Raw genomic sequence first — 27,392 nt, forward strand, 5'->3', positions numbered from 1 at the left:
ATGTTTAAGATTTCTTTTAAAATTAAAGAGGAAAGCAACTCTTCCCTGGTCTAAGCGAGCAGTTCCTCCCAATGAGAGAGAGAAGATAAGAGCCTTTCGATCACACCCGGACATCGTGCACATGCTAAGAACAGCGCAAATGTAACGGGAGAGAGGGCAAGGGGCTCTGTGCATGCCGTATTTGGGAGAAAGGGAGTTCTTGCTAAGATTAACATAAACACTGACACTCTGAAAATGCATTTTCACACCCTACTCATGAGGAGAGATCGCAATTTAAATGGGGGTTAAGACATCTCTGCGAACTCAGGGCTCTGTAAAGAGAGTCCTGAGGCTAAAGAGCTTATCTGAAATCTGAAGGGGGGGGGGGGAGAAGGTTTCTGACATTCGTCTTTTTTCCTTGTATTAGTCATAACTTGCTTTTCAGCTATATTTTAGGTTTCGAATGCCAGCCTGACATCTGTTCAAGTCTGCCTGTAATTTATTAGCAGAATGAAAGCAAGCAGTTGCTCGCCATTGGGAGATGCAAGCTTCTCTTCCTGCCTTCGCGCCTGGTCTGAGGAATGCCATGATTTACTAATTCTCACTTCAGCTCAGAGGCCTTAGAAAAGTTTATTTTGTTTTGCTTTTTTCTTTCTAATGAAAAAAATAGTTATGGTCATGTAACTCTCAGAGTCTCTAAAGGGGATTTAAGAGGCAGAGGGTATGCGCTTGAAAAAAACAAAATAAAACCCCTAGGGTAAGGTAGCCTTTTGCACATAGAAATCCTTTCTACTTTGGGTTGATTTTCCCATGCTTGCTTCCTCTACCCCCTCCTTCCCACTTTTCCTTCTTCCTTCCCTTTCTTTTACAGCCCAGGCTTTCCTGGAAATTACTATGTAGCCCTGGCTGGCCTCACACTTTTGACCCGCCTGCCTCAGCCCCTGAGTGCTGGAATGAGAGACCACAACACCTAAGGCCCCCCAATTTTTGACTTTTAAGTTACATTTATATTTGAATAGGAATAATGTAGTTGCATCTGTATCTCAAAGTCAGACTATACTTAGATTCACCTGGCATTTTAAAGTCTATAAACAGGCTTTTGAAAATGAAGCTTTCACAAAGCAGTGCAGTTGACGGAGTACACAGTAGGTCAGAATTCCTGTTACGGCCGGGTGATGTAGAGGCCGATAACTGGATTATTACAGAGTTGGACTCTGATCTCTGGGGATGTAGCTCAGTGGTAGGAGGCCGGCATGTATCAGGTCCTACGTTCAATCCCCAATAGCAGCAAACAGCCAAACAAATCAGCAACCAAACAACAACAACAAAACCCAAAAAACAAAAAACGGAAGTTAAAGTCTAAAATGTTAACGTGAGTGTTCACCAGTAAGGAAAATACCACATGAGCTGTGGTGCACAGCACTGTAAACTGCAAGTGAACCCACGTGAACCAGTTTGCTCCAGATGACAGACATGCTTGTGTTAATAAAAATATGTAAACCAAACAAATGTAGTACGAAGATCTCAAAGGACACACTGAATAGAAAGAAAATGTTCACCTCTAAGAGAAGAGGGAGAGGACCAAACGGAGACCATGTTTTTTTCCCCTATTTCCCTTGTGTATTTTATTGGGAGTTTGTATATCTAATGTACAGTTTGAAAAATAAGCAAACAGCCGGGCGATGGTGGCGCACACCTTTAATCCCAGCACTCGGGAGGCAGAGGCAGGCGGATCTCTGGGAGTTCGAGGCCAGCCTGGTCTACAGAGCTAGTTCCAGGACAGGCTCCAAAGCCACAGAGAAACCCTGTCTCGAAAAACCAAAAAAAAAAAAAGAAAAAAAAAGAAAAAAAAAGAAAAATAAGCAAACAAATACAGCTAGCACAGGCTATCTCGGCATAGCCCTCAATGCAGAGCTTTGGTCAGTCCTCACCTTTCACAAAGCACCATAGGGTTCCGGTCTGGATTCCCAGTTCCTGGTGGCAGCATGACAGAGGGCAGACAGAAGCACCTGTCCTGCTCTACTGAAGGAGACAGGGTTTCTTGCTGGGTATTAACTTCCTGCCAACTTCTCCTCCCAGTAATTCCCTCCTAATGATGAATGTGAAGTCCTTTGTCCTCCCTCTAAACGGGTGAGCATTCGTGTCAAGGCCTTTCGGTGGGCAGCTGAAGGAGCGTGAGGAAAGAGTGGGAGAAGGGCGGCCTGGGAGAACAGAATTTCTCAAGAGCTGTGCCCCAATTTTCCTCAGTGTTCAAAGTCTCTGAATATTGAAGCGACTCCCAGTTCAACGCCTCTTCTGTCTTATGCACGTCTGGATTGTTGATGACAGCTAGTGCTTGTGACGTGGGACACACCGTTCTAAATACTTTGCTTGTATTTTTTATATTAACTTATTTAATTCTCACAACAACCTTACGGGGCATGTACTGCATTGTTCCCATTTTATGGAGAGAGAAATTGAGGCTCAGAGAAGTAAAGTTGTTCATCCAAGACCCACAGTAAACGGTAAGGGCAGATTTGAACCCAGCATGGCCTCAGCGTTCATGCCGTTGACCCCATGTTCCTCTTCTTTCATGAAAACCCTCCACGTGAGATCATATTGTGGGCTTCTTGAGCCCAGTTTGGAGGAACCTTGGCCCCATCTATTTCGGCAGTGGCATCATTAATCTGTTGGCCCAGACAGTCATGTAGTACAGAAGCTAGCTGCCCTGTGCACTGTACGCTGCTCTTTCTAGTAATCTGATATGTTCAGATTGTCATGAACTGGACATACAAAGAGCCAGCAGGAGCACTGCAATGCTTAATTTAAAATGTGTGTTTAGCACTAGGTGTAGCATAATGCAGGGAGTGATTACTATGCTGTGAGGAGACATCTTAAGTAAGCTGTCAACCTAGACACAAAACATAATCAATGTCAAATGACCACTTAAAGTTAAGCAGCAGAACCTAATAGATGGTGTCAAAGCCACCATGTGATACCAACTAAATAGTGGAGACAGTGGGTTGTCCAGGAACTAAGGAAATTCACTAAAGGCTTCACAGAGGAGCAAGAAGTCGAGTGAGGAGCCAGGTGGTGGTGGCACATGCCTTTAATCCCAGCACTCGGGAGGCAGATCTCTGTGAGTTCGAGGCTATCCTGGTCACGTCATTCTTACTGTCCTGTAATTGTTTGCATTATATTCCTAAGACAAGGTTTCCTGACCTTTGCCCTGTGTGTACTTCTTGCTGGGTAACTCTCTGCTGTGAGGAGCCTGCCCTGTATATCACACATCATAGGATGTTTAGCAGCTTCTGTCCTCGCTGGGAGTCTTTCCTGCTGTCCACCTGCGTCAGTTAAATGATGCCTCACCCGGCTCGCAAAATCCTGTACATGCCGAAAGGCTTAGAAGGAAATAGCCACCCTGTCATCTGCCCTTGCACTGGTGGTGCAGCCCAGCAGCCATTGTTTGACCAGGAACCACTGTTGCCAGTCTGCGATAAGATGATATTGAGAGGCTGCGAGTAAGCAGTTAGAAATGCTTATGGCGATTTGGCATTACCTGGGTGTCTTAAATTGTATTTCATAAAAATACTATAATAGATTGAAAGTTTAAAGAGAAACAAACAAGTAGACCAAAGGTGTTTAGATAGTTTGAAAAACATGGACATAGATACGTAAGCAGCTATTAGATAGCTGAGATAATTGACAAATGATTGTAATGAGGATCATCAGAGACTTCAGCAGTGGAGCAGTGCTAGGAAAGTTAGAACCCTAGGGCGACCGTTGTGGTTGTCTGTGTGAGGGACTGCTGGGAGGAGGCGGAGGACGGGAGGGCCCGGAGACAGCGGGTGCTGGTTGTCTAGTTGTGCTAACCAAACCTTGGCTAGCACGGCACTAAGGGATGAGAACGATGGTGAAAGTCAGGCTGACAGAACTTGGTGATTAGGCATTACGGACGACAGGCTTGGAAATGACAGTTGGGCCGGGTGAGAAGATATGGGAAATAAGGAAATCCCAAAGTTTTGCTTGTCAGGCAGTGGGAAGATGCTACGGCACATCTTCTCAACACTGAAAGGAGCAGGAAGCAGAACTGGAGAAAGGCAGAATTCTGACAGTTAAATCTGGCGAGCATCTGCCAGTCAGTCTGCATGTACTTAGGAAACACCCACTGGCACTGTGTGTTTACTTGGCCTTTACTTGGCTTCCTTCCAAGGTTTTCTTATCTTTCTGCCTTCCCTTTCCCATCCCTTTTGTGTCCCTTAAGATGTGTATGTATTGGGGTGTCCTCAGGAGTCTGCCTTAGATCTCTTTGCTTTATTTGTATTTTTCCTCAGATGGCTCGTGTCCACTTCCATAGTGTTAACCAATACCTTCGTGCTATAACTCCTAAGCATGTGGTTTTTCTCTGTCTCAGTCTAGAGCTCAGGGTTTTCACAGACATAACCCACTGCTTGTTTCCCCATCGTGCAGTCAGTTCTAAATTAAACCCATCCGCCTGCAGCCTTCCTCCCCAGGCGTACCTCCACTTTTCAGTTGTCTGTTCCCAGAGGTGTGATAGCCCAAAGCTGGGACCTACTCTTTACCCTGCTTCTCTGCCCGGAAATGGGGTGCCACTTCCTGCCAGTCACAGACAGACCATCAGTGCTGCAGTCTCCCGCTGTCGCAGGTCGCCCACTTCTCTCCGTCCTCAGGACACCATTATCCCCTGCCTGAACTGCTCCTTGAGCACCAGCCTTGCCCTTCTCTACTTCTGTAATCCATTCTCCACACGTAACTGGAGCGATTTTTTTTTTTTTTTTTTTATAAAAAGGCAAGTCTGATCCTGTCATCCCACTGCTTCAAACTCCTTAGCAGCTCCCGTAACTCCTCTCACAGTTTACAAGCCCTGAGTGTTCTGGCAGCTGCCAAACTTTCCTGCCTCATCTGGGCCTGCGCCCTCCCCCCATGCACTGGGCTCCAGCCAGTGTGCTATTTTCAGTGCCTCTAATTTGCTGTGCCTACTGTCTCTTCCCTTTGTATCTTGGGGCATGTTTTGACCATCATTTTGCTCAGTTCTGTTCATCCTTCAGACCTCAGCTTTGATCTGACTTTTTCCAGAATGCTCTGGCTTTAGTGTGCTTCCTGTGTATCCCATATGCTCCTTTATGTATTGCTGCATTGTGGTATGGTTGCTTATTACGTAGCCATGCATTTTCCAGAAGTGAATAAATGCCAGTAGCTTGATTAATCGGGTCTAAGTGGAACGCTTACACTCCTGCTCTGCCCTCAAGATGCTTACAGTCTCTCAGGGAACAACACTGCAGTTGTGTATCCCAGAGCAGTACATAATACACAGGGCACCCGTGAGCCAGGATGATGAAGGGGTAAAGCACACATCCATAGGAAGAGCTAAACCCCGTCTTTCACAAGTCAGAGCAGGGAGAGCAGTTCTGGGTCTTTACTAAGTCTGAGTAGATACTCTTCAATTCGTTTGTGCTCTAGGAAAGACTTCTTGGAATGGTTCCAGATGAATCTAAATTCCAGAAATAGGAAGGGGGCAAGTCTTCTTAGGCATTGCCCAGCTGCTATTGGTTTCTTTGACAATAGCTGTTTGTATCTTTGGGTGTTAGAACAACAGAGTTCAAGGGTCAAAGCATCAGCTCAGGGGTGGGGAAGGGCACAGCACTCGTTGCTGTATGTTGTACACATTTGCATTTTCTGCTTTACAGGTTATAAAAGTAACATATCCTCATAAAGCCATGCTGATATGCAGAGTAAAATATAAAGTCTCCAGTGTCCTCGCCCCAGTTTCTGTCGGAAGTAGTCACTGTACTATCAGCGCATGTTTTTAGACCCTTGCATGAATGTTTACACACATGCGCATTTGGTTCTAGCTACTCATGTATAGGGTTTCCTTTCCCCTAAAATAAGATCACAGCAGATACTATTCTGTGACTTCTACTAGTGTGTCTTGGTCTTTCTTCCCATGATAAAACATGGATAGCATTTTATTTTCTTAGATAAGCAGCGCTAAAAAGATTATCTGTCTGCATGCCCTTTAGCGATAAGTTGGCCCATGATTCTCCACAGTCAGAGGGTCCTTGTACAGCAGAAGGTTGGCTAGAGTCTTTCTTTACTGCTTATCACTGTGGGACCCTGGACCTGGCAGTGCTTCAGGACTCCAGCCCCTAGATGCTCTGCGCCTTGCATCCTAACCCACAGGAGCGTTTCTTGGCAGACTCATTGTCAGGGTAGCATTAGCGTGAGCATTTTCTGGTGCCTTACTTATACTCCATAGGCAGCACTTGGTATAGCAACGTTGCCAAACGTAGCTCTACAGAGGGCAAAAATGTATAGCCCAATCCCTTTAATCAGGTGTTGAGATGTTTCCTTTTCATCTTAACCTTTCCTTGCTGTTGAGAAAAGCTAACACCTGGGATTATCTTCTTAGGCTGTTTTGTAATTACCCATTCTGAATAGTGTTTGTTGATAGGTAGTCAAGGGGACACTTGGCGATCCTCTTCTGTTTGTGAACTCAAACCTGAGCTGATGTGCATTCTCTGTCACACGCCATCAGAGAGGACTGATAAGTGCTCCGCCATAAATCTTGTGAATTCCTTATATGTGAAATACTGACTCGGTAGACACAGAAGAGAGTACGGTGCTAGAGAGAGAAGTAGAAGAAAGAGTTAGCCGTGTTAGCAGTGTTGCCTGGGAGTTAGCTGCTCATTCGAAGAGTACTGCCTCGATTCGATAAGACTCTCCCAGAGTTGCAAACAGTTTATTATTAGAGCAGTCTACCTTTGATATGCTTAGTGTGCTCATACTTTAAAAATGCCTACAGGGAACTTGGTTTCCTTTGTTTTCTAAAGAACTAACATGGCCCTGTGAGATGCATAAAGGGCTTGTCACCAGCCCGGTAACCTGAGTTGGATCCATGCAACCCAGCTAGTGGAAGGAGAGAACCAACTCCTGCAAGTTTTTTTCTGACCACCACGTGTGCACAGACACACAGACACACACACACTAAATAAGTGTTAAGAACCAGCATGGGCTGAATGTGATGCTAAGGGGTGTGGGGAAGAGGATTTAGAGACATCAGACAGGGGTAAATCCCTTCTACTTATCATTTTACAAATATTGTGTAATTTTACTTTGAAAGAAATGATTAAGTAATGTATCAAACACTCAGATTTACTTGTGACCTTGAGTGCTGCACCAGCATCTTTGCTTTATAAGAAAGTCAGTTTGAGTTCTGCTTCTACTTCAATGGCTAAATAGAGGCCTGTGCATCTATGCCTTAAACTTCTGTGCTGTTTACATGTCTGTCTATTCTAATTTCCCATAATTTGTTTGACTTTTTTAAAGTGCTTTGTTTTAAAAACCTGTCTAGAACTCTGCCATGAGAGAAATCTTAGACGTAAGAGCTATTGCCTGTCTGTGCGTGGCCGTGGCAGGACAGGCCCGCCATTGGTATGTTGCCGCCCCACATGATGTGTGACTTCTTCTCTTTCTGCTACCACATTTCATCACTTCCTGTGTGGTTCTTACTTAGGGACCAGTTTTGACTGTGACGAGCTCAGAGAAAGAAATAGTCAGGACTGCCTGCGTTCATCGCATGTTCTCTGTAGCTACTCATCTTTGTCTGGCTGTAGCAGGCTGACCATGCGTGATAGAAGGTGGCTGTGGACCTCAGTTGTTGAAGATTTGTGTGCGTCATAATTGGGAAAAGCTTTAGAGGGATACTGTCCATCTTTGGGGGAAAGACTGTAGTTTATAGTTGCAGTTCAAAGACTAGCCTCTTCTCTATATTTTCTAAAAGGAAAATCATTGTTTAAAAAATGTTTTTAACAGAGAAAAAAAATGTTTTTAAAAATTGAAATGGTTTGAATTGGTATTGGAATAATTCTGTTTCTAGAAAAGTTATGAAAGAATTTGAAGAAAAGTCTGATTTGGAAGAACAGATAGAAATTTAGTGAAAGACGCCGTTTAGATTCAGTGTTTCTATTGTCTTGACTAATGGTTTTAGCCTCTTGCTGGTAAACCCCTGCTTTCTGTTTTCCATTGCTGCTGGCACACTGTGGGTGTTTTCCCCCCTCAGGTAGGTTGTCACCCCTCCTGCATTATTTAATACTCCTCTCCCTTTCCATGAAGAAACCAAAAGTGGATGTGTATCTGTACATACAGGTTTCAGTGCATCGGGGAGCTGTATCGTTGACTCAGATCTAGACTGTGTTGGAATGGGGACCTCAGAGATCTCTAGTCTGGCATTTCCTTAATTGGCAAATGTATTGGCATAGAGATGATACCCCTTTGTGTTCCACGGAAGTCCAGGCTGAGAAGTGCTTCTTTTCACTTTAATTTCACACCGGAGAGCACCAGGCTCCCAGGAGACCCAATACCTTATTTAGGCTAAAGTCACAGATAGAGCCTAGGCTACCTGGCCCCCAGTCTGCTGCCCTGTGGGCTTCGTGACTCAGGCACATAAATGATGTAAATGATCTGATTTATTGTTGGCTCTTCTTTAAATTTCAGATTTCACAACTTGATTGAGAAATTCTTGAGAGCGAGCTTCAGTCTCCCGGAGTCTAGGCTGATTCATAGAACCCATTCTTGCCTCTGTCAGTCACTGCAGGTTCCCTGTTGGGCACAGAAGGTTTGGGGGAGAAATTTTTTTAACCTAGTCATTTTTAACCTAGTCATAAAAAGTCCCTTGATTTTGCATAGATCACTTAGATCTCTGTTTCTGAAAACATTTGTAGTGTGTTCGTTATAGGTTTCAAAAGCACAGGTGACCAGAAAGAAAGAGACTATTTTTAAAAAGTGAAAACAGTTAGTATTCTTCAATGTGTCATTCGTTAGTTTTGTTACACTTCTACATATGTTTATATGCACACGGTATTTTTCATTTTGTAACTGATTTTTCTCCTTGTATACCAAGCTAACTGTTTTTTTTAAATAGGTAACATCCTTTATTATAAAATCTAATGCCATCATTTATTTAACCATTCCCCTCTAATTTTTTGAGTTTTTCACTATTATATACCATTTATAACAAGAATCATCATGTGGGTGTGCTCTCAAGTAGAGAGAGTCTTTGGCTTTGGCTTTTCGCAGCATTTTAAAAGCTTGTTTCCTATCATTGTAGCTTTGGTTTTTACTACAGAGCAGCTTCTAACAAAGGCCATCTTGTGTTCTGAAGGAACTAGGCTTAGCACAGTTCTTGATTATGTGCTAGAGCAGTGGTTCCCAACTTCCTAATGCTGCAGCCTTTAATACCGTTCCTCAGTTGTGCTGACCTCCAGCCAGAAAATGATTTCATTGCTACTTCACAGCTGTAATTTCATTGCTGCTGTGAATCCGAATGTCTCTGACATGCAGGATTTCAGATATGTGACCCGCAAAGGGATCATGACCCACAAGTTGAAAACCACTGTACTAGAGACAGCAAATATCTGTGCAAGTTGAATGTGACCCCACTTCTCGGCATGTGAAAGCAGATGCCCTACCTATTTTTCTCTTCTGAAGACCCCACTTTTTACTCCATTTCCTTTTGTTATAATGGGATACCTGAGACTGGTCCACCTACAAAGGAAAAGGTATAAGAACTGAAAGTCCAAGATCAGACAGTTGCAACTGGCCAGGGCTTCGTGCTGTGTCCTAACACAGGGAAAAGCAGAGGGACTAGCAGACACATGCAGGAGGGGGCACATACAATGCCGGCTCCTGAAGCAGCTCTTAGAGTAACAAATCAGTCCTACAAAAGCGACCTCGCTCACTGCGGCTAGTTATTAGCCTACTTCCTTGAGGGAGGCATAGCGTCTTCTTAACTATTTAGTGGCTTCTTTAAATAATTTTTAAAAAATTAGTTTTATTTTACATGTTTGGGTGTTCTGCCTACATGTATGTTTGTATACCACACGCATGCCTGGTGTCTACATTGGATTCCTTAGAACTGAAGTCACAGATGGTTGTGACCCACCATGTGGGTGCTAGGATTCAAACTGGAATCTTCTAGAAGAGCCATATCTCCATCCCCAGAATGTGTATTTGGTAACACTAGTTTATTTTTTTATTGTTTGTTTTTTGAGACAGGGTCTCTCTACATAGCCCTAGCTGTCCTGGAACTCCCTATGTAGACCGGCTATTCTTGAACTCACAGAGATCAGCCTGTCTACCCAGTGCTGGGATTGATATGTGTGCCACCATACCTGGCAGCTCAGTGACCTTAAACATCCCTTCACCTCTCAACATTTTTATTTGGGGAGCTACACTTCAACATGATTTTAGAGGGCACATGCCATCTTCAAAGCTCGGCACCCACCATATTTCCTCATTTTGAGAAGTTAGCCAAGTGTCTCCCTTCTCTTCTGGTGCTTCGCCTATTCAGTAACACGGTATCCCTTTCTCTGGTGCACATAAGAATTTCTGAGGCTTTAAAAGGATACATGTTGTAGAAGGAGTGGTGGGCTATGTCCCACTGCCCCGCTAGCTTAACCCCTGAAATAACCACACAGAAAATATATTAAATTACTGCCTGGCCCATTAGCTCTAGCCTCTTATTGGCTAACTCTCACATCTTGATTAACCCATTTCTTTTAAATCTGTGTATTACCACGTGACTGACTTACCAGCAAGATTCTAACCTACGTCCGTCTCAGGCTGGAGATTCATGGCGTCTGCCTGACTCTGCTCTTCTTCCCAGCATTCTGTAATGAAAGCAACACACAAACAGAAGAACCTCCTACACCAGGTACAGATCTTCAGGCTGTGCCTCAAGCACACTGAGTCTGAGGCCCAGCTCCAGTAGTAGCAGAGCCTCCCTGGGGGTTCAGCTCCGACAGACAGGTAGATTGGTGTCCAAGCTCCAAATCTGCCTCTTTCTAGATGTCTCCATGAGGAAATCATTTAGGCTCCATGCGTTTTCCTACAGAGAGGAGGAGCAGGGCTCTGTCCTGGAACTCTGTGACTGCATGAGAACATACACTGGTAGTTCAGCCTGATTCAAACACTACACAACTGATACACACTCCAAACACTGCACAGAATCCCTTAATAGGTACAACTTTGATGTGTCTGCATATCACTTATCTTTTTAAGTAAAATAAAGTAAAGGAAGACTATATTAAAACATTTCACATAGTCCTTCCTGTTTTGTAGTAACTTTAATCTCTAGCTTCTTGGATCCTATATGCATTTACTATTTATTTACTTATTTAAAAATAATGTTTGTATTTTTCAACTTTGAGGGTCAGTATGTTCATAGAATACTGAAAAATCATAAGAAGCAAAGCACTAGAAAACTGCATAACTACTAGCAACTTTGATATTCCTTTTATTTATATATATGTATATATATATATATCACAATATACTACATTTTTACATGACTGAGCTCATGTAATATGTATCTCATTTTCCATTTATCATGAATATTTACCAATATACAAGTCCTAAAGCCTTGAGCATTTTATAACCAAGCATATAATACCAATGAAATTGAAGGTATATTTTATTACCTTTCATGAAAACAAAACAAAACAAAATCTTAAAATCAAAATACCATTAGGCCTCTGGAGATACACACTGGCAGATCAAGAGCTACATACCCTGTTTATGTAATGCCTAACTTAAAACAAGGAGCAGGGCATTGGAGTGGAAATTTTTTAGACGCTTAGGTATCAGATTTGCATAATATTTTATGTCATAATATTTTCATAAGCAGTGTTTTCATTTAGTTGTTTAATATTGTATTCTTATTCTAAGCCAACAGAAGGGCACCATGTGTCAGTGGTTCTAATCACAGTGTAGCTATGAACGCATCTCTACTTTCTAACGTCCTAGTGGGCATTGATAACACTGCTCAGAGGTGGTTTTGCAGGTGCCACATCCCGGATGTTTCTTTTCTCTTAATTTTCACAAAAAGATTTGCTAATTGTTTAATTCACTAGTTCCACTTTTATCACACATTGTTATCTGTAAACACCTTAAAGCTTGGGGTTGTGAAATAAAGACTGATAAACACAGGCACGTTACCAAAACAAATTATGTCTATAGAAGTAGGTTATTACTTGAAAGTGTCCGTAGGTGTGAAGACACTAGCAAAGAGTTTCCCTGCCTTCCCTCTCCCTTCTCCCTCTACTCAGGGAGAACTGGGATAGCTTAGTAATGGTCACTATCAGAAGATAAGCCTTCTTGACTTAACAAAAGGACAGCCGTGAGCCAATCATGCAACTACCATGTCTCAGCGTTGAGGACCTGTTTGTGCTTTACCAAGACACCACCACTTAGTGCCCTCACTGATGGTCTGAATTTATCTAATGAAAAACACATGGAACCTTTCCTTTTCCATTCTCTCCACCTCCTGTACCACCCAGTGACCAAACAGTATGCAAAGAGGTAAAACCCAACAGTTCTATTTGAACTGACTTAGAAAATGCTTAAAGTGGGGGCCAGGGAGATGGTTTAGTTGGGCAAGTGTCGGCCATACAAGCATGAGAACTTCTGTTCAGATCCCCAGCACTTGTGCAAAAGCTAGTTTGGCCTCTGTAACTCCATGCTGGGTTAGGGGGCAGAGGCAAGCAGATCCCTAGGGCATACCATCCAGTCAGTATAACCATGGAATCAGTGAGTTCCAGGTTCATCAAGAGACCGTGTCTCAAAAATAAGGTAGTGAGCTAGAGGGGTGATGGCCCAGCTTACTGGTCTTGCAGAATACCTAGCTTCAGTTCCTAGCACCAATATGGTAGTTTATAGCCATCTGTAGCTCCAGCTCCAGGGGAGTCTGACACCCTCTTCTGGCCTCTTCAGGCACCAGGCACACAAGTGGTGCACATACACACATGTAGACAACACTCATAAAATAAATAAATCTTAAAAAAAAAAAAGTTAAATGGTCAGGCAGTGGTGGTACACGCCTTTAATCCCATCACTCAGGAGGCAGAAGCATGTGGGTCTCTGTGAGTTCGAGGCCAGCCTGGTCTACAGAGCTAGTTCTAGGACAGCTAGGGCTGTTACACAGATAAATCTTGTCTTCAAAAACCAAAAAGCAAAGCAAAACAAACAAACAAAAAACAAGGCAGAGAGTAGCTGATCCAGATACCCACTGTGAGCCCAGAAAGCTCTTCCTCCATTGGTTGCTTGTGTCAGGTGTTTGGTCCTAAGGAACTGAGACACTGTCCTGGAGTACTTTCTTCAGATCCCTGCGGGACCAGCCGGCCCCACTAGAAATCATGGGCTCTGTGTGCTCGCCACATTGTACCAGTTAAGTAAGGTGTCTCTGTGACCAGCACACAGAAGGAGAACAAGCCTACTTCTTCCTCATGAAAGTTCTTCAAGTCAGTAAAGAAAGCAATTGTGCCAACCTCAGCTCTCCTCAGACCCGTAGCTTCTCCAAGGCGCCTTTTCCAGTCAGGTTGGTTCCTACAATCTTCTGTTGGAGGCCCTCTACCATCCTATCCCCTCCTCTGAACTTCAATGTCTGTTTATAGTTACAGTGAAGTACTGTGAGTGTGGATCTCTTAGACCAGACCCTGCCCTCTGGTAGAGACATCAGTCCTTCAGTGCAGACTGTGAGTGTGGATCTCTTAGACCAGACCCTGCCCTCTGGTAGAGACATCAGTCCTTCAGTGCAGACTGTGAGTGTGGATCCCTTAGACCAGACCCTGCCCTCTGGTAGAGGCATCAGTCCTTCAGTGCAGGCTGGAACTGCATTCGCATTTCAGACATCCTCATCTTGTCTTCGCTCCCATTGAATTTACCAGTGAGTTAAACCACGAGTCATCTCTCACAAATCCTTATCGCTCCCGCAGCAGCACAGTGCAGAGGAGACTTCTGTCTGCTCCTGACGATTTCACCTCTCTCGACTTGCTGTCTTCTGCAGCTGCAGTTGTCAAAGGATAAGAAATGTATTCTTATCAGATTGTGATTCAATGGAGCCAAGAACATACACACAGAATGAAGTAAAAGCTCCAGGATGCTCAGGTAGCTGAGTACATTATCAGTTGTAATGACATTTGGCATGTCCTTGGCTTGCTTTTAGAGACGTGTAGGGGCACATGTTGCATGTTCACCTACCTCAGGTTCCCTTCAGACTTCATGAATTTCCATTTCTTAGAGCGATGCCTAGAAATATGCATTTAAATAAACACTGCAGGACCGTGGTACACATTAAGTTTTGACAATTGCTATAGTAAGTATTGAAGAACGGAGTCCAAAGATGTGACCAAAGTCACATAGTGTGAATTAAGAAGTGATTTCTTTGGTAGCCCAGGCTGGCCTTAAACTTACTTGTTTAGCCCAGGTTAGCCTTAAAAATCACAACAATCTTTAGTCTCCCGAGTGCTGGGGTTACAGACATGTAACACATGTCTGGCTTAAGGCTGTGATTTCTGATTTCTGAGAGTGAGTTAGAGGTTCCAGGGGAAGGAAAAGAAGCCGTGAGTTGTCTGCTCGAGCAGACGGTGTGTTTTGGCTGGAGCGGATGTCCTGCAGAGCAGCAAGAATGCGAAGGCCGAGGAACAGAGGAAAGAGAAGGGCCAACTACAGACTGCTGAAACCCGAAAGCATACAGTGCCAGATGGCAGCAAGGCAGGACCTGCTGCAAAAGAGCATGATCTTTGTCATCAAGAATTCGTGAAATACCAGGCAACACCCTAGGAGGGAGTGTAGAGGGTGGGGGTGTCAGCAAAGATTAGTTGGGAAGGGTTGCTCCACACATCCCATCTCTCATTCTAGGCTATCTGATGAGAAGATCTATACTGAATTTCAGTTGACTAATTTGGATATAGACCAGTCAGATGGTAGACAGCTAGCACAGCTGCTTGGTGCCCAGGGCATGCATGGGTCTTTCTCATCTGCTCATAGGAGCTCAGTGCACGCTTGCAGCAGCACACCCTCCTAGACAACTGCTGTGGAGAGAACGGGGTCGGTGCTTGAGTGGTCTTTGTCTTAAATGTCTCCTGAAGGATTTGGAGAGTCCACAGATGAAGGGGTGCAGAGGGTGGCCTACTTTCTGTGCTGATCAGCACTCTTAGAAACAGAAGTTGACGAAAGTCGTGCTCCAAGTCCTTCCTGCGCGGCTAGAAAAACAAAAGCTGGCACCGGAGAGATGGTCAGTGCTTACAGCATGTACCCAAGTGTGGTTTCTAGCACTTGTTCTGTAGCGCACAGTGGCCTGTAACTCCAGCTTCCAGGAGCTAATGCCCCCTTCTCGCTCCCCAGTCCTGCACTCATGTGTGCATAACAACACACACAAAAGTCAGTCTTGCTGGGCAGTGGTGACACATGCCTTTACTCCCAGCACTTGGGACACAGAGACAGGTGGATCTCTGAGTTCCAGGCCAGCATAGTCTACATAATGATTTCCAGGTCTACATAGATAGATCCTGTATCAAAATAAATAAATAATATAAATAATAAACCTTCTATTAACATAATCACCCTGTACTCTGGAAAGAGGAAGTCAAACAGAACTATATTTGTTAGTTCCAATTCATACTTTTTAAAGACACAGAAGCTGAAATTATAAAAACATAGATCAAATATTAATAATAGCTGGCACTGTACTTTGTACAAGTCCATGCACTTTTTAGTGTTAAACATTCAGACCTGGTTTGCACACCTGCTTAGAGAAGCTTGCAAGACTTGTGACGATGCCCTGACTTGCACCAGTCTCGACAGACTCCTTGGCAAGCACCGTTGTCTGTGTTTGAGCTGGAAGCCACTTGGGATTCCCCTTTAAATATCACTAATCATTCATATCCTGCCCCCACCCCTGAAATGAATTAGACACTCCTATCCCAATGCTAATTTGATAGAGATCATTTCTAATTTATTGACATCCTGACAGTGAGTTTCCCCCTTTAAATACCTGTGATTTTTCTGACAGTTTTTCCTTGATGCAGTTGGCCTCTGGTGACATCTAGGAAAAAAAATGGTTATTTAACTCACATTGACAGGTCTCATTTTGGACGTATTTTTGAAGATTATAAACAGCAAACCCTACTGGTTTTTCCTTGAGTTACAGAACTAAGGCTATGTCATTTTTATTACGCTATTTTAGGAAATGATAATGAACTTATTAGGTGTCCTATATATTTTGGGGCATTATCTTCATCAGTGGGACTAGAAATGCCTGTCATTGTGGTGAAGCCCTGTTCTGTGTAGACTTTTGGGCCAGAAATCCTTTCATGCTGTCTGTAATGTACACCTTAGCATCTCTTGAAGTTTGCTCCATCAGAATTTTTACAGGCATGCTAACATCTGGGTCTAAGTGTGCACCCTGATTTTGTCTGTTGTTGAAGGATTGTTGACTTAGCTAAGAGACTAGTATTTAGAAGGGGAAAACAATGTGTTACTGGTTTCCCTCACACTAATGGGAAAGATGCACTGTGCTAGTCTAGACTGCAGTGATACACTTTTGGGCAAACACTGAGAAATGGTTCACGTCGTTCCCGGTAGAATCAGGTCCTGTCAGGTGAGCTCAGGCAGAGCAAAGAATATGTCCCTTAATGAGGAGCAGAAGGAGGGAGAACATGAGCAAGGAAATCAGGACCACGAGGGATGCACCCGCCCACTGTGACAGTGGAACTGATTTATTGTGAGCCCACCAAGGCCAGCTGGTCTGGGACTGAATAAGCATGGGTTGAAACTGGACTCTCTGAGCATGGCGGACAATGAAGGCTGATGAGAAGCCAAGGACAATGGCATTAGGTTTCGATCCTAATACATGAACTGGCTTTGTGGGTGCTTAGCCTGTTTAGACGCTCACCTTTCTGGACATAGATAGAAGACCTTCGTCTTCCCGCAGGGCAGAGAATTTGGACTGCTCTCCAGTATCGAGAGGGAGGGGGAATGGTGTGGGGGAAGGAGAAGAGGAGTGGGGATAGGGGGAGGGGACTGGGGGGAGGGGGCAATATTTGGGAGGAGGGGAGGGAAATGGGAAACGGGGAACAGGTGGAAATTTTAATTAAAAAAGAATAAAAAAAATGGAAAAAAAAAAAAAAAGAATATGTCCCTTAAAAGCCAACATTACCTTTCTAATACTGGTAAAGACTTTAAGAGGGGTTGCAGTTGGGGAGATGAAGAGAACTTTGGGAAAAAAGCCTATCGAAGATACTGGGAGAAAAGACAGAGGGATATACACCAGTGGAACTGATCATCGCAGTGGTGTGGCCTTTATGGAGGGGCTATATGCTGATGCTATGTGAGCTTAGGAATTTGAGAAATTGGTGGGCTGGGCCTGCTTGAGGTCTAGAGAAGCAGGGGAATTGATTCCGATAGTCCAGCTAGAAGAACAACTAACACTGTGGGAAATCCTGATTCACTGAACTGCTAGGACCATCTTTGTAGAAATGTTACGGTGTAGTGTATGTCTGCTGTGTTCATTTGGAGCTTGAGTTTCATCAATGCAACAAACACTATAACTCTCAGCACTCCATGACAGTAGTTGTGCTAGGGAAAGTTTTTTTTTTTTTTTAATTTTGGTTTTTCGAGACAGGGTTTCACTGTGTAACAGCCCTAACTATCCTGGCACTAGCTCTTGTAGATCAGGCTGGCTTCGAACTCACAGAGATCCGCCTGCCTCTGCTTCCCGAGTGCTGGGATTAAAGGTACGTGCCACCACCGCCCGGCTGAAAGTTTTAAGGTGCAAGATGGCCACCTTGTCATGCTCAGAAGTCATGAGCCGTAAGCAAAACAGTCAATTATTTTAAGCTTTATGGTTGCATCTAATGTGATCTGATTCTTTTTTAATTTATTTGTTATGGATTCAGTGTTCTGTCTGCATGTTTTTTTAAAAAAAAATTGTTGATTTTATTGAGCTATGCATTTTTCTCTGCTCCTGTCAGCACACTAGAGGAGGCCACCAGATCTCATTACAGATGGTTGTGAGTCACCATGTGGTTGCTGGGAATTGAACTCAGGACCTCTGGAAGAACAGCTGATACTCATAACCTCTGAGCCATCTTTCCAGCCTGTGATCTAATTCTGAAGTAGCAGTTGAAGGTCTGGTTCTATTTCATTTTTCATCCATAGCCAGATGATTAAAAATGAGCTAATATTATTTAGCAGCAAATATCTAGACATGTCACTATGTATCAGCAGTTGCTTTCCATGTGGTAGGCTTGATTATCACAGTGACTTTCAGGTACTTATTTAATCTAGACAGCAGATTCCAGCGTATTTTCTGTATGTGTGTGCATTTGTGTGTGTGTCTGTTTACGTGGTGCACATGTCCAAGTGTGTGTGGAGGCCAGAGGTTAGCATTAGGTGTCTTTCTCGGCTACAGAACCTCTTTTTTCCACCTAGTTTTTCTTTTACTTTTGAAATTATAATTACATAATTTCTCCCTTTTCTAGAACTGAGTCTAACACAGAAGACTGCCTTTGTTCTGAGATTACATCTGTCATTCCTTTTGATACTAAATATGTTTTCTTATATGAAACAATGGTCATATCTCTTATTTGTTTGTTTGCTTGTTTTTAAGGCCGTGTCCCACTGTGTCATCTCAGCTGTCCTGGAACTCATGTTATAGATCAAGCTAGTCTTGAAACCGTAAAGATCCACCTCCTCTGCTTCCTGAGTCCTGGGATTAAAGGCGTACATTTTTTTTTTAAGAAAAAAAAGATCTTCACCTAACAAAATGAAAAACAAACAAACAAAAAACCCTAACTAACACAATTACAACATTTCTCCCCAGTTTGGAAGGGGTTGCTTTTCTTGTTTATGGGAAGTCGTTTTGTGGGTATGTTTTTAAAATTGTTTTTACATTTATTTATTGTGTGTGTTTATGTGTGCACACATGTGCACATACCATAGTTCATATATGTAGGTCAGAGAACAACTTTCAAAGGAGTTGGTTCTCTCCCTCTACCATTTGGGCTCCAGGGGTCTAACCCAAGTCGTCAGCTTGCTGACGAGCATCTTCACTCCCTGAGCCATCTCAGCAACCTGTTCCGGAACTCTCCATCCTTCTGCCTCCACCTTCTGAGCACTGAGATGACAAGTATGCACCACCACAACTGGTCCTTACCTGTTTTAAAGCATATTTGGCTTCGTTTTCTAGTCTGGGAAGTTCAAACTAGAACTGGTTAGAAAACTCAGTGCATAGTAATTTTTAATGTTCATCTCCACTTGATATGGTTCTTATTTAGTCCAGACAACCTTCAACCTTTCTTGCACCTTAACACAATTCATACCCTCAGTCTTCTTGACAGATATCTACTGAGACGCATACTTAAGATGTAGCTTTGTGCTTCAGATTGTAGGAAATGTCTGGAAATGCTTTATTTTAAAGGATCTCCACTGAGATGCCAGTCAGTTTCCAACCATCTTCCTCCTAGACAATCTCCCAGTGTCTCATCACCTAAACCATTATTAATGCAACCTATGATCATTTGCTGTGTGGTGTTTGAATGAAAATGGCCCCAAAGACTCACAAGGAGTAGCGTATTGGGAGGTGTGGCCTTGTTGAAGGAAGTATGTCACTGGGTGTGGGCTTTGAAGTTTCAAATGCTCAAGGTAGGCCTGGTATCTCTTCCTGCTGCCTATGGATCCAGATGTAGAACTCTAGGCTCCTCCAGCACCATGTCTGTCTGCATGCTTCCCACCATGATGATAATGTACTAAACCTCTGAACTGTAAGCCAGTTCCAATGAAACATTTTCCTTTGTAAGAGTTACCATGAAAAAACAAAAAAGGGAAACAGCCAGGCAGTGGTGGCACATGCCTTTAATCCTAGCACTAGGGAGGCAGAGGCAGGCGGATCTCTGTGAGTTTGAGGCCAGCCTGGTCTACAGAGCGAGTTCCAGGACAGCTAGTGCTACACAAGAGAAACCCTGTCTTGACAAAACAAGTAAACAAAACAACAACAAAAATGAGTTGCTATGGTCACGGTGTCTTTTCAGCAATAGAAACCTAAGACACTCCGTTTGCTTGGTATCTTGTGTTATTTGTATCTTTGTAATTGCTAGCGCATGTTGAATCAGTTAGAGTCAGGACGGTTGTCACTAGTGTTCAAATAACAAAGTGAGCATGAAGGTAGCCACCCTAGAGCTGAGCAAGCAGGGGAGCCCGGCAAAGCTGTCTGTATCACTCGTTCCTAAGTGTAGTCTCACTGTGTGTTTGAGTTATCTGTATTGTTGACAACTTTACCATCCTTGTTATTGTTTTGTCCATTAACCTTTGCTCTTGCTCCGTCTCACTCACTTTGATTATACCAAAGACTGCATCACCAGTAACGACTTCAGATTTGAACCTCCTGCCATCTTCCTTTTTAATTTTGTTTTCTCCCCCTTACTTCTAGTATACACTCATGCATGCACACACGCATGCATGCATGCACACACCAGCCCAACACCGGTAAATTAGATTCCACTGGAGCCTCAGTTATTGTCCAGTCTTAAAGATCCACATCTCAAGTGGTCCCTGAGTGTTTCTTTCCTGTGTCTCACCCAGACAACTTACTGTCCTGTTCGCTGAGATGACTGGGTCTTTTCTACCTTCCTCCCACCTTCTATCTTCATGGGTAACCTAGAATCTTTAGAATTTTTATTTCGTGGAAAACACAGAAGCTCCCAGGAGAGAATTTCCTCGTCTGCTGTGGTATGTGTCATCTGCTAAGTGACAGAACTGACATCCATGCTTTATTTACTCCTGTAGTCAGCTAGAATCTGAGCCTAGAGTGGTAGCTGAGCGGTAGAGTGCAGGCCCTGGATTGCTCTTCACCACGGAAATTAGACACATGTAAGATAAATGTAAATAATGTTATAAACATAAGCTCTTCTATCAGAGAATAAGAGAAACGATGGAAATGACTTGGAGACAAAGGCTAAAACCTCAAACTTGATGGAGATTAAAAAAAATGTTGAAACTAAGCACAAGAGTTTTATCTTAAAATTTTTTTTCCTGTTCTTTTGAGACAGGGCCTCTCCATATAGCCCTAGCTGTCCTGGAACACACTATGTAGACCAGAATGGCCTCGAACTCATAGAGATCCTCCATTTGCCCCTGCTTCTAGAAAAGATAGCCCCATGTTGCCAATCTGTGAGACTTGGATCGTGTCAGGAAGGAAAGGAGGGGTGGCTAGAACAAGAAGCCTGAGATTCTTATGTCAGCTTAGGTGAAGTTCGTAGTATGGAACCAAGAATCGACAGCTTGTCTGACACTCTTTTTAAGTTGCCTGTGCAGTTATGTACGGCATAGAGGCTAGTCCTCCGTGACCCGGATCTCATGCTGGGCCCGCCTCTGTAAGGCTACCCATCTGCTTGGGCTCCTTTCATCCCCACTTCTTCCAGTTTCCTTTGTTTTGCTTTTCACCAAAACCTTTCTATGTTGCCCAGAACCCTTAGCTCTGATGACTTGGCACACTCCGGATTCCTGCAGTTAGCAGACTCCATGAGGCATGGCCTCGGCTTCCTTCCTCTTTCCAATTCCTTGTTGTCTCCCTCAATCCTATCTCTGTGTTGACAGAGTTCTTGAAAGTGAACTTGGTGCCTGCCTAAACTGCTTAGAAAAGGAAGGTGCTTTGACCCCAAGTGTTCTGACCCTGATAGAGGACTGTGGCCCAGGTCAGCATGAGCTTCCTGAGTGTGTGTGTGTGTGTGTTGTGTGTACTTGTGTCACAGCTCTCAAGTCAGAGGACAACTTGTGGAATATAGTTCTTTTCTTCCACCATGTGGGTCCTAGAAATTGAACTCAGAAATCATGCCTCGAGGCTTGGTTGCAGGTGCCTTTACCCATGGAACCATCTCACCAGCCCCTATCATTCCTTTCCACTCCTTATCCAGATTGTTCAGTGGCATGTTCAGAGGGTTTTCTTTACTTTACTTTCCCCTCCCTCCCTCCCTCCCTCCCTCCCTCCCTCCTTCCCACCCTCCCTTCTTCCTTCCTCATCTGTTATGTGGCATGGATGTGGGGTATGCATGTGTCATGGCAAAGCACACATGTTGGAAATCTGAGGACAACTTTCTGGAGTTGGTTCTCTCCTTCCATTGTGTGGATTCTGGGGCTTGAATTTATGTCATCAGGCTTGGCAGCAAGTGCTTTTACCCTCTGAGCCACCTTGTTGACTCCTCTATATTATTTGTCCTTCCTTCCTTCCTTCCTTCCTTCCTTCCTTCCTTCCTTCCTTCCTTCCTTCCTTCCTTCCTTCCTGTCTTTTTTTACTTTTTCTTTTTTGTTTTTGTTTGTTTTTCAAGACAGACCTCTGTATTGACCAGGCTGGCCTGGAACTCACAGAGCTCCATCTGCCTCTGCCTCTCAAGTGCTGAGATGAAAGGCGTGCACCACTGCCACCTTGCTTTTGTTTGTGTTTCTAATGCCACGGGTCAAATTCAGATTCTGGCACATGCTAGGCAAATGCTCTGCGTTCCTCAGAGCCTTTCGTTTAGTCTCCATGGCTGACATTGGAGAGTTCAGGAATCGCCTCAGTTGTGTGGAGATGCATGCAAGCATTTTCCTAGGGGGTCCATTAGACTGTTCATGGGAAAGAAAAGAGGAATAGGCTGACATGAAGTTGTATGCCTATAATTCTCCAACATGGGAGATCTGGGCAAGAGGATTGGGAGTTCAAGCCCCCCTTTGAGCTGTATGAGAACCTGTCCCAAAGAAAGAAACAAGAGCAACACACACACACACACACACACACACACACACACACACAGTGGATGGGAGAGGAATGGAATGAGAACGAATGAGAGAATATTTCATTTCCACCATTTTTTTTCCTTTCTTTCTTACCTTTTATATTTAATTTACTGGTCCAGGGTACTGTTCATGAGGGACCTATACAACACAGATGGTTCTACAGCCTGGGATCCGAGGGCCTCCAAAATTAGAACCAGAAAAAGCTCAGGAGAAAGCTGGGCATCAGCAGTGGAGTGGGCTTCCTCCTGAGGCCTTTGGGTCCCCAGTCCCAGAGACCTTGGAGTGATATGACAGTTCAGCTAGCAAAAATCCAGCCAATTAGTGACTCGGTCTCTGCAGAGAAAGGCTGGGTTAGCCTTCAGCAACCTTTCCATCCTCTGCGAGTTCAAAACTCGACTCAGTCTCTGCAGAAAAAGGCTGAGTTACCCTTCAGCAACCCTTCCATTCTCTGCAAATTCAAAACTCATGCATTGAGTTGGCGAGAAGGCTCAGTGGCTAAGGGTGATTGCTGTCAAGCACAGTAACTTGAGTTCAATCTCCAGATCCACACGATAAGAGGAAAGAATCAACTCCCTCTAGTTGTCCTCTGGTCTCCATATTCCAACCATGGCATGCTTGTACCCTTCCCAAACAAATAAATACATAAAATTTAACTCTTTGGCATGGTGTGGAGGTCGGCCTCAGAGCCTGCCAGTCTCCAGGCACTTCCAAGGCTCTGACCATAGCAGATCACTGCTGGCATCTGTATCCACACCTCTGTGCCTGTGGCTCCCTTTAGTTTCTATCATTTCCACACCCAAACATGACCCCTGCTCATCCTTCCAGGCCAGGTTCAGTATTCCTTTGTCCCTGTGTCCAGTCCTAATTTTCTCCTATCACCTGGGTGGAATCAGTCTTTCTTGGGTAGATGCCAAACATATTTAGTTCATACATTTCACTGATACATTATGGTTTATTGGCTGTGGGCTTTCCTATTAAGCCAGGAATTCCATGCAGGTAGGGACTGCTTTTTGCATGTCTCTATCCCTCACACTTCCCTCCGTGCCTCTCACCAGGAGCTTAATAGACTTTTGTTGTATGGAATCAGTTTGTATGACTCACTGGGAATTAGAGACCAGTGCTTGTTTAATAAGTCAGGACAGACTTTAATAATAGTAATAACAAGGCCTCATTTCCACTGCTTATTCAAATAACCGATTCCTTTGTGGAGCTGGATTTTGAAAATCTTCTTGTCAGTGTGTATTTCTTTGATATGCTAGAAAGGGTCCCAGGACCGGCACTGCCTGAAGCCGCTAAGATGTACTGTTGACGTCGCGCTGACTGTGTTGTCAAAGATAGCATAGAATGCGCCTCATAGGCATGCATTTCAGCCTCTCCTCTTGGCTTTCATGGCAGTATTTTGTGAACTATTTATAAGATCCAACTTAGTTTAGTTCAAACCACACTAAACTAAGCATTTTCCAAATACAAAACGGAATTGCAAAGTTTCAATTCTAGTATTTATGTACAGGATGTTTTGCCAATCTGCAAAGGCTTGGTCACCTCAAATGGTTTCATTTATTTATTTGTTTATTCATTCATTCATTCATTTTACTTTTACAGATTTAAATTAGTTCAATAGTGAGATCCATAAGTTAAGGGCTTCAAATAATTTTGAAAAATGGTACTTTTCTCCCTCAGACTCTAAAAAAAGGAATCAAGAATTTACTCTTTTGGCCCTTTTTTGAGTGTGTGCTACAGGCGATGCATTTTGCTGGGTCAGTTGTGATTCAAGATCAATATAACAGTGTTTTCCCTTAGACAGCGCACCATCCCAGAGAGAAGGTATGTAAATAAATGACTATAATTTGACCTCAGAGAAGAGAAAGGAAGACTCCTTTGAGAGCCACAGTTGAGGTTAAGAATGGCCGTGTCTGCTGGCCCGGGTCTGCAGGCGAAGCAGAGAGCTGAAGGGGGGTCGCGATTGATAATCTCTTTTTTTAAATAAGCAAAGTGGGAATCTAGGTCATCTCTGAGAATTAGTGGCGTGGGGTAGCTCTCGAGAAGAACTGAATATTTCAATAATTCATAAGGAGAATTAGGAGAGAGATAAGAGACAAGTAAAGGATGGTGAGTGGTGCGCGGAAGCCGCGCTGAAATCCGATAGTGTGGGGGAGGGGCTGCATCAGTCAGCATGGTGCTCTAATTTGCTCTCGCTGTGCTCTGTGGCCATATTGTACTCAGGGCTCACAGGTTGGGGACAGCATAAGAAGCCACGGAGAGCATTTCCCAGGAAGCGTGGCCTGTTCTAGAAGGGGTCTCCTCAAGAGGAGGTTGACCAACTTGGAGGAAGTCAAGACGAGATGAGAATAGGCCTGCACTCTGCAGGTCTCTGTAGGCCCTCAGCAAACTTTGGTCTTCCTCCTCTTCATGTTTGTCTATTTTTATGTGTATGTGTGTGAGGGTTTTGCCTGCATGTATATAGGAGCACCATGTGCATGCCTGAAGATGGCATACTCCCCTGGAACTGGAGTTACAGACGGTTGTGAGCTACTCTGAGGGCACAGGGAACTGAACCCAGATCCTCTGGAGGAGCAGCCAGTGCTCTTAACCACTGAGCCCTCGCTGGGCTTCTTTCACTTCTGCCACCTGCCTATGGCCTGTGCACATGACAGTCAGATGTTCAGTTGGCTTAACAGGACGATCAGGAGTCACTTTCCAAAGCCTAGTTGTCCTTGAGGCTTGAATGTGGGCTGTAATTGGTGGCGCCAGCTTCTAGGAGAAGAGCCAGGTTTACCCCGTAATGCAGTATGAACCTCTTGCTTGAGGGCTGGGCCAGAGGACAAAGACATTTTGCTTGCCGTGGTTCTTGGGGTGGAGCTTTACTCTGATGAGAAAGGTTGTGGCACTAAGCCTTCATGAATCTCTGGTAAGTTCCCTTGCTGCCTGCGAGCTTAACCATGAGTAACAATTTCATGGTTTTCAAGAATCTTTAATGGTGTCTTTTCTTGACATGAAGATGTTACATATGGATGTCACTGTCAACCCCAAGGCTCTCCCTCCTCAGAGCCTAAAACTTCTAGTGGTTAGTTGTATCATGCGATTTATTTTACTTCCTGTCAATGGTAGGTACCATTGTACGTTTCCCCTGAAGGATAGAATTTTTAAGGCTCTCGTTTCAGAAAAGGATAAGCCATTTTCACAGGAACACACCTGTGTTTTCACCTGTAGTTATGAGAACAGCACTGAAGTCCAATCATGAATTACCTCCCTGAGTGTATTTCAGTGTAGCAGAAAGAAAAACTGTTCATCAGAAACCATGGACCAGAACAGTGAAACGGTGAAGGTTAGTGTTCCCAGGAGAGTAAAGAGAATCGCAGGTCATCTTCACCTTAACAAACTGAGCAGACAGCCCTGAGAGTCGGCCGGAGAGACTTAGGAGTCTAGATCATCAGTCTTGTGAGTTTGGCTTATTAGTGACAAGTACTTGAATACTGTTTGTGAAGCTTCATTTTTATCTGGGTGTCCCTAAAAAGTCATCTACGTTTGTTCAATGAAGCCGTCTAGCCTTAGTCACAAATGGTGCCATCCATCTAGACCTCAGGACTCTGCCCATCCGACCCACCCAACACTCTTGCTTCTCCAAGTTTGTTCTGGCTGGTTGACCCATTATCTTGTGATGAGGACGTAGTTCCCATAGCCCACTGTTTTGTGATAGATAAATTTTCCATTAGAATTTCTGCAAGGCAGACTTGCCTCCGGCTCACAAAGGATAATGGAAAAGCAATAATTCCTAGTTAGATAGTAAGTCAAAGAGACAGTTCCAGAGTAAAAGTGTTCATTCTAAGTGAAGTTAAAGAGTTTTCCAAAAATCAGTAACTGGCAGCTTCACTTCATCCTTCAAATCTTGCAGTGGTTAGGGCTGCTTTTTGGATTTTCTGTTCAAAGAAAATATAAGAGGCTTGACCAATTACTCATGTCTGTCCTCAGCATGCGGCTATTAATGTATGGAAGTGACATGGGCGTCTCATCCTGAGGTGCAGGTGCCTGTGCGTGAAGAAGGCAGACCCTCCGTTAGACATCCTTGATTTCAACGACATGGCTAAGTCTGTCTCTTTTTCCTGTCTAGGTTGTAAACACGTTAAAGGCATCCTGTTGTACGGACCCCCTGGTTGCGGTAAGACTCTCTTGGCTCGACAGATTGGCAAGATGCTGAATGCAAGAGAACCCAAGGTGGTCAATGGGCCAGAAATCCTTAACAAATATGTGGGAGAATCGGAGGCCAATATTCGTAAACTTTTTGCTGACGCTGAAGAGGAGCAAAGGAGGGTATGTGAGCATAAGACTAACATACTAGACACTTAGTATGGCTTACGTGATGAGTGACACCCAGAGACACGGAGATGGCCTGCCATCTGTATTTTGAAACAACTTGCAGGAAAATTTTAGTTGGTACCAATAGTTCCATACAGCATTGCCCTAGAGCAGTGGTTCTCAACTTGTGGGTTGCGACCCCTTTGGGGGCCAAATGACCTTTTCACAGGGGTCACATATCAGATATCCTGCATATCAGATATTTATATTACAGTTCACAGCTGTAACAAAATTACAGTTATGATGAAGCAATGAAAGTAATTTTGTGGTTGAGCACCACTAGCCTCGAGGTTATGTGGGGCTGACATGACGAGAAATGCCGTTACTCCCGTGTTCAGAAACAGATATGTTTTTAAGTGATGCTTTTGGACCACACCACTTCCAGACACTTGAGCTCCTTTGTCTTTTGGGAAAGGAGGGAAGTTAAGTCCATGAATAGACTTTAGGGTTTCTCC

At 43.9% G+C, this 27,392-nt stretch overlaps 1 protein-coding gene across 1 annotated transcript in view; it reads left to right on the top strand.

The window, feature by feature from the left end:
• Window positions 1-27,392, top strand: part of Nsf (N-ethylmaleimide sensitive factor, vesicle fusing ATPase) — a 141,686-nt gene that overhangs the window by 53,851 nt on the left and 60,443 nt on the right. The window contains exon 9 of the mRNA XM_057774437.1: window positions 26,693-26,892. Within this exon, the coding sequence (XP_057630420.1) occupies window positions 26,693-26,892 (200 nt within the window). The remainder of the gene's footprint in view (window positions 1-26,692; window positions 26,893-27,392) is intronic.

The sequence above is a fragment of the Chionomys nivalis genome, chromosome 7 (assembly GCF_950005125.1).
Source record: "Chionomys nivalis chromosome 7, mChiNiv1.1, whole genome shotgun sequence".
In the NCBI taxonomy this organism is placed as follows: domain Eukaryota; kingdom Metazoa; phylum Chordata; class Mammalia; order Rodentia; family Cricetidae; genus Chionomys; species Chionomys nivalis.